This window comes from Ixodes scapularis, unplaced genomic scaffold (assembly GCF_016920785.2).
Source record: "Ixodes scapularis isolate PalLabHiFi unplaced genomic scaffold, ASM1692078v2 PGA_scaffold10__122_contigs__length_95168666, whole genome shotgun sequence".
Taxonomy (NCBI): Eukaryota; Metazoa; Arthropoda; class Arachnida; order Ixodida; family Ixodidae; genus Ixodes; species Ixodes scapularis.
Window position 1 is genome coordinate 66406211 of NW_024609836.1, and position 14738 is coordinate 66420948.

The following is a 14738-nucleotide window of genomic DNA, read 5'->3' on the forward strand; positions in this document are numbered from 1 at the left end:
TGCTGTTCACAACTTTGCTGTAACAAATAGCATGAAAGTCGCATATTTTACACTCATTCCTCACGATCCTTGTTCGAAGTTGCACATCAAGCGTTCATAATAATGCTGTATTTTTTAACGAAAAAATTAGCCCTCTTCAGTATTTTACCGGCTGTCTCAAGTGACCGCCCGGCTCTTTAAACCGACCGCGAAATTTCTTAACCTATCGTGCTACGATTTTATGCAGCGTTGCCCACAGATGGTGCATTTTTTGTTAAACTTTCAAAGAGCAAGCTTACCTGACGAAAAAGTAAAGAAAGACAAAGGCTTAGCTCTTATGCATACTCAGCAAAGCCACTGGTCTCCAAACAATACGGCGCCGTTTACCACGGGAGACAAAAGATGGCGCAATCGGTCGCGTCGCCAGCTGCCGCCAACGAACGAGCATCCGCCGAGAGCCGGCGTCTTTAACAGACAATCTTTTCTACTCAAAAGCGGCGCGAGCTTTTTTCATATCAGTTGCCAAAGCATTATTCTATCATCCTTACTATTAAAACACAATGAATTGACACATAATCGATTGAAAAATGTGTTTGTCGGGTTCTTTAACTGTTTTTTGTTTTTGTTTTTTCGTGGTACTTACGTTGTCTGCTTTGCAGTTCCTTGTGGTTACCGCGACTGTTTTTGTTTCTGCGACTGTTGCCACCTGCGGAACGCGCGCCGCTTTTGAGTCGAAAGGATCGTCTGCTAAAGACGCCGGATCTCGGCGCGTATGCTCGTTCGTTGGCGGCAGTTAGCGTCGCGACCGCTTGTGCTATCTCTTGTCTCCTCTGCGAAACGGCGCCGTATAGTTTGAACACCGGTGGCCTCGCTGCGTTTCCATAGGAGCTAAGCCTTTTTCTTTCTTTACTTTTTTCTGAGGTAAGTTTGCTCTTCACAAATTTTACGAAAAAAATGCGCTATCTATGGCTAACGCTGCACAAACTCGTAGCGCGATAGGTTAAGAAACCGAATTTTTCTGTCGATTTAAAGAGCCTGGCCGCTACTTGGGACCCTCGGTAGTATATTCAATGAAGATGCAGATAAATTAATATTTGTTTGTCCTTGTTCTTTGACTCGGACGTTTCAAAATAAGTATCAAACTGGCGATGTGGGCGACTTGGTTCATAGTCACAAAAGGGGGTAAACACCGGCCATAGAAGGAATCAATTAAGAAGTTTATTAGACAAAAAAAAAAAGTCAAAGAGGAAGGAGAAAATGTTTGGCGAAGCTAACTGATGAGGCTCCTGTCCCCTTAAAAGCGTTACAGCAGTCGTAGGAGCAATAATGAAATTATACATAGATCAAAATATACACATATATACATCATGCACCTGAATATACTAGAAAGAAGACATACAATACGGAACTAAATATTATACGAGCGGACACTCAACTAAACATGTAAACATGAATGAATGCTTAGTTGAGTCAGCGCTTGCCTTCTTTTGTTCTCTATTCTTTCTCTCTGTTTTTGTGTGCTGATAACTTTTTTTTAATATCAATAATTGTTTTCAATTTACAAATGAAATATTCGCATGCCTGTAAAATGTACACAGGTTGCATCCACTGAGTCCTGCGTAACATAAACACCGAATAGCAAATTTTTTACCAATATTCAGTATAATGCTGTACAATTGATTAATTTAACTTCTGGATAAGATCGATTAAGATCGATTTTTTTTTTCACCGATGAATTAAATTTAAACCAACGAAATTAAAAGTACGAAGAAAACCGAGAGGTCGGGGATGTTTCTTACTGCTGTTTTCTTTAAAACCAATACTAAAAGCACTTTTGTGGGAGAATATCAACGAAACTAGTTGCTTCAGCTTCTGCACTGATTATATCTAAGCGTTTTTAGTTCGTAAGTACATAAGCGCACATACGAGTGAATACCCAGTCGAGAAGACACGTTGAGCCGTTTATCACATTGTAATAGAAATCAGCAGGCTTAAGAAGCGTGAATTCACCCATTTTTCGTATATCATGCCTGAAAATAAACGACTTTACTAATCCATAGTATTACTTGAATAAATGAAGGCAATTAATCGGGAAAAAGCTTTTAAACAATGACTGCCCTAGTTTAGTATAAATATCAAGACAAAATCATGTATGCTCATTGGAAGGATAAAACAGTCTAACGATATGCTTTACCTGGATAGAAATATCCCTAGAGCATCCGCAGCTTTGAAGAGGTATGATCTGATGCGACCAACGTCGAGTGATGAAGCTATAGACAGCCCAGACATTATAAACGGGTTTCGCGCGCCGTAAATATTGCCATTTGCCACTACACAAACCGGGAGTGCCCTTGAAGCTATTTCCTGTCACCCGCCAATGACTGCTTACGTTTCTAAACACGCTAATCTTCGTGCGTACACGTGTGTGCTCACCCTTTTCCTCCGTGTCGGCATCGAACCTTGGCTGCTTGGTGCATACGCCATAAGTAATCTAATGCCCTTCTGAACATTGCCCGACGTGGTTGTAACCTACATGGCGTGCAACTCAGTCCTTCTGTGGTACTAAATGGGTGGTTGAGAGGTGGGTGTGTTCAGACAAGGACGGTCATGGTGGTGTCATGCCTATTTTTTGTTTTCAATAAATTTTGATATGAGGTAGCGAAAGCTGTCCGCACAACGGTACAGACCTTACTTTTGCGAGATACTTGCTTGCAGGGATGGGCGAAATACATGCAAATATATATCGAAATACAATTACAAAATACTTCGTCAAAAATGTATTTAATTACAAATCTAATTACACTTCCAAAAAAGCATTTAAGTACAAGATACAAATACAACCAAATGTATTTGGTCTCCTCCAAATACTTTTCCAAATACATTCCTCAAAATTTGCGTCAGCGACTTCAGGGCACCTGCAACGGGTTTCTGGGTATCTCATTTTAATTTTGCTCGCACACTTGGGAGTTAGTATGCGAGGCTCTAGTAACGCAATAGAAATATAATCACAAAACAAATGTAATCGGCTTGGACGAAAATAGGTGAAAAAAGTACAGAGCTTCAAGCAGCTTTTTTTTTCGATTACATTTTGGTATTCACCAACAAAGAACCGAGACGACCAAGACGCACGCAGTACTAGCTAGAGAATTTTTTATTGTTGCAACTCGCACCAGCTACGAAAATCTGGACGACCCGCGCATTTAGAATGTTCCAGGCAAAAATATGCATGGAAATCAGGCTGGAAAGCATTACAAGTTGTCACAGGCACTTGTGTAGCCAGTCTGCCTGTGAACATCGATTTCGTCACTATTCTTGCCCTGGACTAGCACCGTAATCACAAGGTCACTAAACGCTTGTGCTTGATTGAGAGATAGTGAATTTGATGCAGAACGTAGTTTTCTTCCTGCTCTGGACAGTGCCTTTAAAATAAAGCCGGAGGAGAGAAAGAAAAAAGCCCCATGGCCGAATAAATGATGGAGACTATATCTTACAACCACATGCATAAAAACAAGAATTGTCGTGACAATAAATTTGAGGGATGTATTTTCGCCCACAAAATTGTATTTAATTACAATTGTATTTCAAATACCCACGTGTTAGTGTATAAATACACACGTCAAATACATTACCCAATTTGTAATTAAACACAAATCCAACATACACAAAGTATTTGAAATACGTATTTCAAATACTTGTATTTGAAATACTGCCCATCCTTGCTTCCTTGTATTCGTGAGAAAAATTGCATTCGAGAGAAGGTTGAAAAAAACGATTTTTCCAAATGCGTGATGACGCAACTTTGAAGGTCGGAGGAATAAAGAATACAACTTTCTACACTGTCAAAAGTTTTACCTTTAATTCAAACATACTTTTTTCCCAGAATTAGTTAAAGTTGGCTTATATGAGCATATATTTCAAGCGAAACAAAATGCCAAACTTGGCTTCTAGAACAAATCTTACATAATAAGGAATTTTTCGGCCAATTTTTATGTCGCTTTAAATTTATGTTCTAAAGCTGAGACTTTTTGTGCCTAGTGTTCCGTGGTTTGTGAACTTTTAACAAATTAGTTAGCGTCATGCTGTTGAAAGTTTTTTCTGGATTGCGCGCGAAAATTTCGTCAAAACCGAAAAGGTCACAATTTTGCGATTTTTGAGCGGCTATTAAAGCAAACATCATTCTCTATTTTCTTTCAATTTTGTCCGATGGGCCCTTGATGACCGGTAATTAGAAATCTGCAAAGACACGTTGCATTATTTTGTTTTAAAGCGATAAAACAAACATGTAACCAGGTCGTGGCCGCATCAATTACAGCTGGGGCGTTTCTGTCTTAACGACTAGTGGTACACGAGCGACGCATGTCACAGTATCAGTCCCTGGTCATGTTGACGCCTAGGCGTCGTGAAGCACTGTGAAAATAGTACACATCAACTTGGTTTCATTGCTTATATGGCTGCTATTGCAATGAAAACTGAACGTTGCGGCGCGTATACGATCCTTATTAGGGTGTTATGCTTGGCTGGTTAGATGTTCATTGTGCTACAATTCAACGTTAGTACTTTAATATTTGTACCTGACTGACAGAATAATTCGATTCGCATTTTTAAGCACCTCTCGAAAGCTTGCTGACAAAATAATTTAATTCATTTGTCTAGGCACCACTTAAACGAGCGACATTGCGGAAACTTCTGCTTCGACATATGGCGCGCATGGCTAGGGCAGAACGAAAACAGTGTATGTCTCGAAAAACAATGGCGAATGAGTGGAAATCAAGGTTGAGCTAGGGAAGATTTAAATAGCTTAAGCGGCTCAATCTCAGAGGCAACAGCCAAGTGTGCGCTCGGGCGCTACTCAAGTCGCTCCAGCATGATCTCCTGTGACGCCTCATCCGCGATCAGAAAAATCATGATCTGTGACTGGGTTAAAGGGGGCAAGAGGGTTATCGATCTGGGAAAATATTTTTATAAAATTCCGAGAGAGCCTTAGAGTGCAAAAACCTGCAGGAGTTTACTTGCAATTAGAACGCTCTTTGTGAGAATCAGCCAGCGCAGCCATTAAGTGCTGTAAGCCGTCACACGCCCACAGGTTCGTGGTTCACTAAAAACAGAAAAGGGAGGAAGATCTGCTGACCAGACGACCGGCCTACACCACGGTGAGGCCTTGCCAATAAAGAAGACGTAACTTTTTAAACAACGGTTGTTTTATTAAAGCGATTGTTAAATTAGAAAGATAAATAATACAATGGAGTTCACAAGTATCGAAATGCGGCAATAAATAGTATTAGCAATTTACCTGCCGCTGCGCGGGCGGAAAAATACAAATTTACCTAGCAAATACACAGAAGAGATGCAATTGCTAGACAATTAAAATCAGAACACCTAAAATTCTGAATTACTATCAACCAGATTGCAATTCTGGCATCCAACGTGAAACCTACCTGTTTCCCCCATATTACCTTACCGGGCAGGTGGATTGTATTCATAAAGTGACTGAATAAAGGTGCAACACTGCGGGTTTTGAGAGTTCAATTGTTTTCCAAAAACAGTGCGCAAGTAGAACAAACTACCTTCAATATTTGTCTCTGCTTTATCTAACGATGCCTTTTGTACTGCTTTTGAAACGGTAGGGACATTCAATTGATACGATTGCGTAAAGGATAAATCCCAGCCAGAGGTTAACACAGCAGACTATAATTATCTTTATGCATAGGTGCTGCAGATCTTAGTGCACTCAGAGCGATAAGGTTTCGTGTATCGTTCATTTGTCTTAACTGTCACGAAGTGTGATTGAGTGCGTGGAGTGACGCAAAATCTGAAGGGTGTGGGTGTCGCAAGGAGTGTTGAAATACTTTTAAACTCGCGAGGTTTTAACAATTTCTTGAAGAAGCTTACCTGTTAATTTGCTCGCTTTCTTTTTCTTTTTTTGCTCGTATCACTTTTTTTTTTATCGCCCCCCCTTCGCTAAACGCCAAAATTCGCTGCGGGTACCGAATAGATAAATAACTATTATAATACATATAATGCATGAAATGCTGTGAAACAGCCTGGTAGTAACATAACCTAGGGTTATCTAGGAGGTGTTGCTAGGAGCGGGAAGGGATGGGGAGAGAAAAATAAATAAAAGAGAGGAGGGGTGTGGCGGTGAGGGGATTGGTGTATCATGTGACGTATATTTTTTCGCTACGTTTAGCGGGAAAACTGATTTTCTGCATAGGTCACGTGACGTCAGGTCATGTGGAAACCATTAGGGCTGCGGTTCGACGCCACATTGACCAACTGCGTCCTCATCACGACCCAGCGGCAAAAAAACCACTAGACATTGTTGTTGGTACACCACCGAGTCGAACACCGAGTTTTTCAATGTCGCCGAAACGAGCATCGCCCCAGCCTGCTACAGACCTCGAAGGGAGGGACCTATTGAACTGTTTCCGGAAGGCAAGAACAATGCGCCACCATATCTGTTGGCAACAAAACGTGATGACGTCTCAGAACAACCGCTATGGCGATCAACAAGTTCAAGCTAAAGTTCCTAGATCAGAGCTTCCTACAAGTAGCTACATTCCCTTGAAGCGGAAACTGCGTGACGGTGCAGGTTTTAGGAAGCGAATGGCGACGCACAGCGGAAGACCGAACGACGCCATTTTGTTCCAGCGGTATGTGCTTTGCCATTAGTATTGGTTATCGTTACTTGCAAAAAAAGGTACCAAAGGAGTTTACGTCACACTCATGGGTCCAACCGGTAAATCTACGTCTCAACCCCAGTAAGAAAACGGGAAGGAAAATATTCTGGGGCTCCATCATAGAGGCTCAAAAGCTCCCTTGATCTTGCATCAAGAGGTTTCGTGGCAACCATGGTGCCGGGAGCTTCTACATACCCGAACGTCATAAATGATTTGAAAGCTCTGTGATGCGAAACGTTCAAACTTTGGACACCTTTAATCGGCAATTTTTCATGATCAGTCTCTCATCTCCGTCTGAATTTTCCTAATAAGTCGAAGTGCTTGACCGCCCTGACCTTGGGCCGTCTTGCAGGTCCAGATGGCCGCGTTTAAACTCGTTGGCGCTACGACGTACTGTAGCATATGAAGGACATTCCCTTCATGCACATTTACCATTCTAGCTATTGTGATTTTTCTTCCGGACTTTCTTTGCACAAAATCTTTATTCCTGATGCATAATGCATCAGTAACAAATTGCAAGATGCAGAATAGGGGATGGACTGGAAGGCTTGAAATTGCGACCATGTTTCGGCAGAGAGGTGAGCTATCGGAAGTTTTAAAGAGATCGCTCCCTATTGGAAAAACGTACAAGAAACAAACCTGCTGCTTGTACAGTTCTGACTTGACACCTACTTAATTTCTTGTTATTATGCATGCAGCTAGTTTGGTTTGGCGTTCTGCATAACTGTCTATACTGTCAGCCAGTCTGCTTGCCGATATGATTCGGTATGGCTGGTATGATTTTGCGTCCGATGACGTAGGCGACCGCCTTCTTTCCAACAAACGCTTATACCACAGGACCACCGGTATAACCAAATCATACATGCAAAAAGACGACCGCCATCTTCCAACTAAAACGGCCATCGTTTACCACCGGTATAGTTACATACACCATACATGTCGGAAAAGAACATAAGCCGAGTTTACATGAATGCGACTTAGTCGCATTTAATTCAGTTGCCGCATTCAATATGCGGTCATGTAAACGGCATAAAGTGCAAAGAAAGCGCATCGCGTTAAACTCGCTAGACAGAGGTGGATCGACACGGCGAGTGCGCATTCATTCAGCACATGTAAACGGAGGTCGCATCGCATTTTGGAACGGGGAGGATTATCGGAAGGCGCTCTCTGCGGGAGCGAGTGAACAGCTGAGGACATGGCGGCGGCCAACCTCGTCGGCGGCGCGGAGAGCGGTCCCGCAATTTTTTTCTCGAGAACAAACCCAAGCGTTTATTGCGATCATAAGTAAGCGGAATATAGCCGAGCTGCTCGGTGAGGGCGGCCCCGTCCAAACCTTTGCGAAATGCGACTTGCGCGTCCGAAGGGGTCACAAAGGCTTCGGTGCAAGCACGAACGACACCGAGAGCCCCGAGCACTGTAGAGCACTACATGGTAGCGCAGAACAAGCAGCTCCTACCTCGGTGCCGTTCCTGGCTGCGCAAGAGCCTCTCGGACTTGGGGTCCGGTTGGTCCGGTCGCGATCGGCGAGTTCTGGCGCGGCGAAACGTGGAGGCTTCCTCAAAGCGTGCGCACACAGGTCGCCTCTCGTTCAGAGTGAACCGGCGGCCCTGCCTGGAGTCCTAAACGCCTTTGTTTTGTTGCTTCTTCCGTCTCGTAACTTCTTCCACAGCACCGAAGACAGCGGGCACGATCTTTACGGTCACTGAATGCGTCGAAAAACCTCCACGTGCGATGCACCGGAAAAAGTGGTGCGGCTCTTGCCGGAACGGAAGTGCATATAACTTCGAGCTCTCAGTCAACGCGCACGGCAACAAACCGATGGTGACACCAAGCCGCGCATACCGCATCGCCGGTCGACAGCGGCAAACGGCCCGTTGCTCGTATCGTGGGCCGTGACTCGTACTCGGCCAACTCAGCGTCTTTTCGTGGCCCCTCGCGTCGTCGCAACCAGCCGCAAACCCACCAGCCCGCAACCCTAGCCGGCGTCGGAGAAAAGCGAAACCGAAACGTAAAGCCTCCGCCCAGCGGCTTCCGCTGCCCCGCCTTTTCCAACTTCCCGGCTTCCACGCTTCCGGTCATCGCGGAGATGGCGACGTAGCGGTTTTGGCGTCTCTGGATCGTTCTGCGTTTTACGGTAGAGATGTTTTACGGTCCGTTTCTACTGCGTCTCTGGCTCTCAACTCGACGGCGCCTCTCATAGTTCAACCAGGCGTGGTCAGCGCAGCGCGGCCGGCTTGACTCGTCCGATCGCCGGACCGCAGGCGACTTCCAAGTTTGGCTGTTAGGCCTAGGATCCGAAGGCGTCTGTCTCCGTGAAGCGGTAAGCGAATCTCGTCCCGTTTTCGTTCTACTTTTAAATTACGTTAGGTGCGCTGCAGTGTAAGCATGCGTGCCGACACTGCCGAGTGTTCGTGACAGTTTTGAACTAGAATAATTGTGCTTCATTGGGGTTTGTCATTCACTGAAAATGTAAATCGAGCAACGAACGAAGAGCCATGCTTGAAAACGATGTATGTACGATGTTAACTTCTACCTGGGCAGCTTAAAAAAAAGTGAAGACTGGTTCCGGTTGGATGCGGGGCTGGTCCGAATGCAATGGTAAGCACTTCGAGCCCCTTTCTGAACGGCATGTAAGCAATATAATGATCAACGAGACGAGCGACGGCGAGAAGCTTCGAGTGCCGGCGCCGAGCGACGAAGATTTCTCACTCTCGCTGCTTTCGCCCGCTCAGTTCTTGGGCTTCTAGAAAACGTCGCTCATCGCCTTGGTCGCTCGCACCAATCGCCTTCATAATGCGTGTCTCGTCGCGCGGCTGATTACCGTGTTTATTCGAATATAAGTCGACCTTTTTTTTTCGGAAATCGTGACCAGAGAATTTTGACCTACATTGGCGACCAAATTTTGCGACCCTACCAGAAGCATAGAGCTATCGAGTCACCGAGCCGGCGTTGCCGTAGAGCCGCGCCGCTTCTTGTTTCAAAAAGCTTTTGGTGCACGAAAACAACCGAAATGGCCCGCCCGCGGTCGCCGGTGCCGCTATCGCGCGCATCTCTCGGGCATCGGGTTTCGCCATCGCGCCTCTAGCCACTAGCGTTCCCCTTGCTGGGCAACGGGGAAGGAGAGGAACGCGATGCGCCATGCACTTTGCCCTCCATCCTCGCAAACGCGCAAAAAAAAAAAGAAAAAAACAACGGAGGTTAACGCTCGGCTCACGTGTTGCTCATTGCGACACAGCGGCATTGCTTGCGCCTTTGTAGTTTGTCTTTCGTCGCTTCGCACCTTCTTTCGTTTCTTGTCGTCATTTTACAACGGTGTCAGTGAAGTATTGTTGCGAATTTGCGAGGATGTATACCAAGCTGACGAAGCTTCGGACGACGATGACATGTCCAGAAGTTCTGACGGCGATTAAGTTTTTGGCATCGCCCCGTGATTTAGCTGAGAGTGATGTAAATAAAGGTTTGTTTCTTTTGCCCAAAGTTTTTCCTCTGTTCTTAAAAATAAAAAAAGGTCGACATATATTTAAAGTATTTTTTTTTATTCTCGGTGGGTCCAACAAATAGGGTTCGACCTATTTTCGAGTAAATACGGTAACTTTAATTTTTATTTTTGGTTACGTCGGACGTAACTCGAATGCTTGACAGTTACGTTGGGCATAACTAATTTTTATTTCGGGTTCCGTTGGACATAACGTTAGACACTGCACTACACTTAAGCAAAATAGGGGCTGCTGGTTCATCATATAAACCAACCATTTGTGTTTAATTAAAACGCATCACTGGCATTAAAAATACTGCTATCTTATAGGAATGTAGCGCTTCAGATAATTTTGTTAATTTTTACTATTAGTCCCTGCCCCACCAGATACAACATCTGGCCTAAAGCAGTGTTCCGGATCTCCTTCCAAGACCTCAGGCGGGTCGTCATTCAATCCAGGAGTCGGCGGCGTCTCATGGGCGTGTTGCTGGTGCTTCTTACTGGATGGCGCTACAGAGGAAAAAGTGGTCGTGCTTGGGAAAGGCAAGTATGGCCGCCGCAAGTATACATATTGTTTTTACCTTTGCTCAAATCCACTTTTAAGAAATGCACAGTTCGCATGTGTGCATCTCTCAATGCTTCTACAGTAGGCTATTATTATTTGGAGTGCTCCAACTCTGTCAGCGTTTGTTTCTCTAGATCCTGCAGATGGGATGCAACACTAAACCACATATGCTCTCGCAACAAAAGGTGCTGTGCTGAAGCACTGTGGAATCTACTCTAGCTTTATAATACAGCACAAAATAGTTGACGCCAAGTATAGCTACTTTTGTGACTCCGTTCTACCAAACGCTCCGCCGAAACAAACTTGCCACTTTATAGGGAGTGCAAAAGAACCTCGCGTGCCTAACCTGGAGAAGGTCATTTTTTTTCATAGGTCAATTTTTTCTTAAACCAATTCCTTCAGCCTCCTTGAAATGTTAACATCATGTGACACAGGGAAGAACAGTAAACCCCTTAATGTTGGCGAAACTTTAATTTTCGGAGCCTTTAATTTTGCGGAATTCAGTGGCTGCGATTATGTCCTCTGTGACCGATTCGAGAAGAAATAGGGGCCACGAAGATAAGGGTTTTACTGTACATCGTAGGAACGAGGAAGTCACTTTTGTTTGTATGCCAGAGTAAAACCAACAACAACAATCATGGTGTCGACACTTTGTGAGCCTATCTGTGTCTGTTGAATGTTATCAATTTTAATTTAGTGTGTTAAACATTGTTGCCTGTAGATTGTGGGATGTCGTCTTCAACACGAGCAGTGGTTTTCCTCTGAGCAGGCAGCATGGACGCATGCCGCAGCACAACATAGTTCATTTGCAGGTGGTACCGCAGTTTGAAGGATGGTTCGCACAATATGGGGGAATCACAATGCAATGTTCTACCTCGGGTGTAGACAAGATTCGCTCATTCTAATTTCTTCTTTCTTTCTAATTTCTTAATTAATAAATAAATGGCACTTACCTCCGCAATTCGATGCGAGCATCGCGAAATTTTACTATTGATTAGAAATGCCTTATTATTATCTGTGCGATGTAGCAGAGTACTTAAGGGATAGAGAAAATTGAACCGTATTCTAGAATGCCGGGATATTTTCTCAAGACAATTTTTAGGAATTACTCCTTCAAAAAAAAAAAAAGAAACGATGGGTAATGTTTTTGTTATTTTATTGAAATAATGTACAAAAAAGCCCTCAAAAAATCGATCGTCCTGTTAAGTGCCGTGAAGCCAGCTTGTGCTTGGAATAGGTGAATGACTCTTGAAGCGCGGACACATGCGGGATTAATTCAGTTCATTCAGAGCTTGCTGAAACGCATCTTCGACGAAAGGTGTTATTCCTTGTACCCAAAGTACTCTGACGAGTCCCGAAAGGATTAAACCCAATACGCCCGCAACTGCGGCCACGATATCTCCACCGCCGATCATTCCGATGTACAAGCCTTCTAGTACCACCGGAACCACATTCTTGATTCTATATTCTGTGCCTGAATCTGTCTTTGTTGTCACGAGCTCTCCCTCGAACCTGACAAGGGGAGCGTGAGAGATGATGGTGCCATTGTGTCCCGAACAAAGACTCCAGGGTATGTGCATCCGCAGTGGGTACCTGGAACGCACGCTGAACACGGTGACTGTGTCCTTTCCGTGGCAAAACGTCTTGTAGGGTATGTCTTGCTCGAGGCGGTCAAGGCCATATAGAGTTCCCTCTTCTAAGAAGATGGCGCGAGGCAGTATTTCTAGTTTTGTCTGGTTGGCCACGTGCTCCTGGGGGAGATTTCGGATTAGCTTGTCTAGCTTGTCTTCCAGCTGAGCCTTGTCGGGGACGTCGCAATGCTCTGCAGGTAAGAAACACAACGGCCTTGCGACATAAGCCCCTCTCCAAAACTATTTTCTCAAATATCTGGTGCGTCTGCTTCACCGCAAAGCACTTGAGAGAAGCAATCGCTGCAAACGCACTGACTGGGGAGTCTGAAATTATAACTAGACATGGAAAAATATATCTGTGCCGTGGCTTTAAGCATGGTGAAATACCATGCCTAGTGTCGCAACTGACACTATTTTTAGGTCTAAACACAATTTAAGCGATGGCATTCGCCCCAATCCTTCCGTATATTGCAGTGATTATCTCTCAGGCTATGATTATAGTGCAAATAAATGCAAAGGTACAATGGACATGGACAATAATGACTCTAATAATCCCCGGACAAGGAGAACAAGGTGGTCAAAGGACGAACACCAATCTCCAAACACAGCTATGTGACTGATGGCGGATTTTTTCGGTCGCGCACCGGTCACCTAGCTATCTTGCGGAGATTTATGCTTGTCCAATTTGGGGAGGGGGGGGGGGGGGGTCCCCCTTCTTCTTCTTCTAAAGGGATTATTTGCGTCGTCCCTCAGGTGCTCATTCACACGAGTGACAATTTCCGGGGATTTCTTCCCAACATGCGCCCAACGCGACGATAATGTCAGGTTTTTGCGATGCGGCGTCTTGGCGTCAGCAACGGGGCTAAAGGAGCGGCTCATGCTCATGCGGCGAAAACAACTCTGGTTTGGTGTTGGGTCAGTTTCTTAAAAACAAAATATTCATATGAAGAGCTCGCTACATTCCATTGCGGAGGCGTCAAGTGTGGAATCCGCTAAACTGGTCTGCAAACATCCCCCCCCCCCCCCCCCCCCCCCAGGGCACTTTGTCGACATTAACGATGATCAGAAAATTGCACCCGCTGTCTACGCCATGCACATCCCCGCACGGATTTCTCCCCCGAGGCATTAAGCCTGGGAAAATATCATGCTTAGAGTCGCAACTTACACTAAGCACTTTACCGGCAAATAGACGCTCCAGGCGGTTTCGTGTGTAGCGCAGTCCCACTACTTTAGCATTCGGACTTCATGGGACTTGTAAACAACCGCTCCTCCTAATCACTATCTCTTGCAATTTTGTTTTAATTCCAGATATGATTCTCTACGAAACTCAAAACGAATGCGTCAATTGCGTCAATTTGGCCGCTCTGCCATCCACGTGTGAGCTGACAGCAGATGCTTATCTAAGATATTACCAATGTAACCACCTCTGATAGAATTACGTTATTTTTCCTTTTTTTTTCTTTCAAAATCTAATACGATCGAGACGACGGATGACTCGTTTATATATATACATATATATATATATCTTTCAATGTGCCGTAGTAAGAACAGAAATCAGATATAGACAACTATATTAGATGTCAATAGGAAACATATTCTGCATTTAAATTTTTTGTTCTCTATAAAGCAAATGGTAACTCTTACGTATTTAAATGTGTGATAATAGGAGAAATGCCTGGAGGTATAAGATATAGATGTACCTGGTTTCGAAAAATCCTCCGTCAAAACCAGGTTGAAACAAAGTAGGGTCAGGAAAGTCGCAAGGAATGCCATTGCTGTTCACAACTTTGCTGTAACAAATAGCATGATAGTAACATATTTTACACTCATTCCTCACGATCCTTGTTCAGAGTTGCACATCAAGCGTTCATAATAAATTTATAATTTTAAAGAACCAACTAGCTCTCTTCAGTATTCTACCGAGTGACCCAAATAAAGGCTAGGCTTTTTAAATCGACCGCCAAATTCGGTTTCTTAAGATATCGCGCAAAGAGTTTGTGCAGCGTTGACCACAGATGGCGCATTTTATTTGTAAAATTTGCAAAGAGCGAGCTTACCTGAGGAAAAAGTAAAGAAAAAAAAAGGCTTACGCAGGGAAGCCACCGGTCTTCAAACAATACGGCGCCGTTTACCACGGGAAAAAAAAAGATAGCGCAAGCGGTCGCGACGCCAACTGCCGCCAACGAACGAGCAGACGGCGCGGAGAGCCGGCGTCTTTAGCAGACGATCTTTTCATCTCAAAAGCGGCGCGAGGTTTTTACATATCAGTTGTCAATGCATTATTTTATGATCCGTACTAATAAAACACATTGAATTGACAAGTAATCGCTTAAAAATGGTTTCTCCGGTTACATTAACTGTTTTTTTCGCGGTACTTACGTCGTCTGCCTTACAGCTCCTTGTTGTTACCG

General features: G+C 44.3%; 1 protein-coding gene across 1 annotated transcript; it reads right to left on the bottom strand.

Moving 5' to 3' along the window:
• Positions 1–11967: 11967 nt before the first annotated feature.
• On the bottom strand, positions 11968–14100 carry LOC121834820. The gene is made up of 2 exons (XM_042288640.1): positions 14028–14100; positions 11968–12518 (listed from the first exon to the last, which is right to left on the bottom strand). The coding sequence occupies exons 1-2, from the start codon at positions 14098–14100 to the stop codon at positions 11968–11970; spliced, it is 624 nt and encodes a 207-aa protein (XP_042144574.1).
• Between the last annotated feature and the right edge of the window lie 638 nt (positions 14101–14738).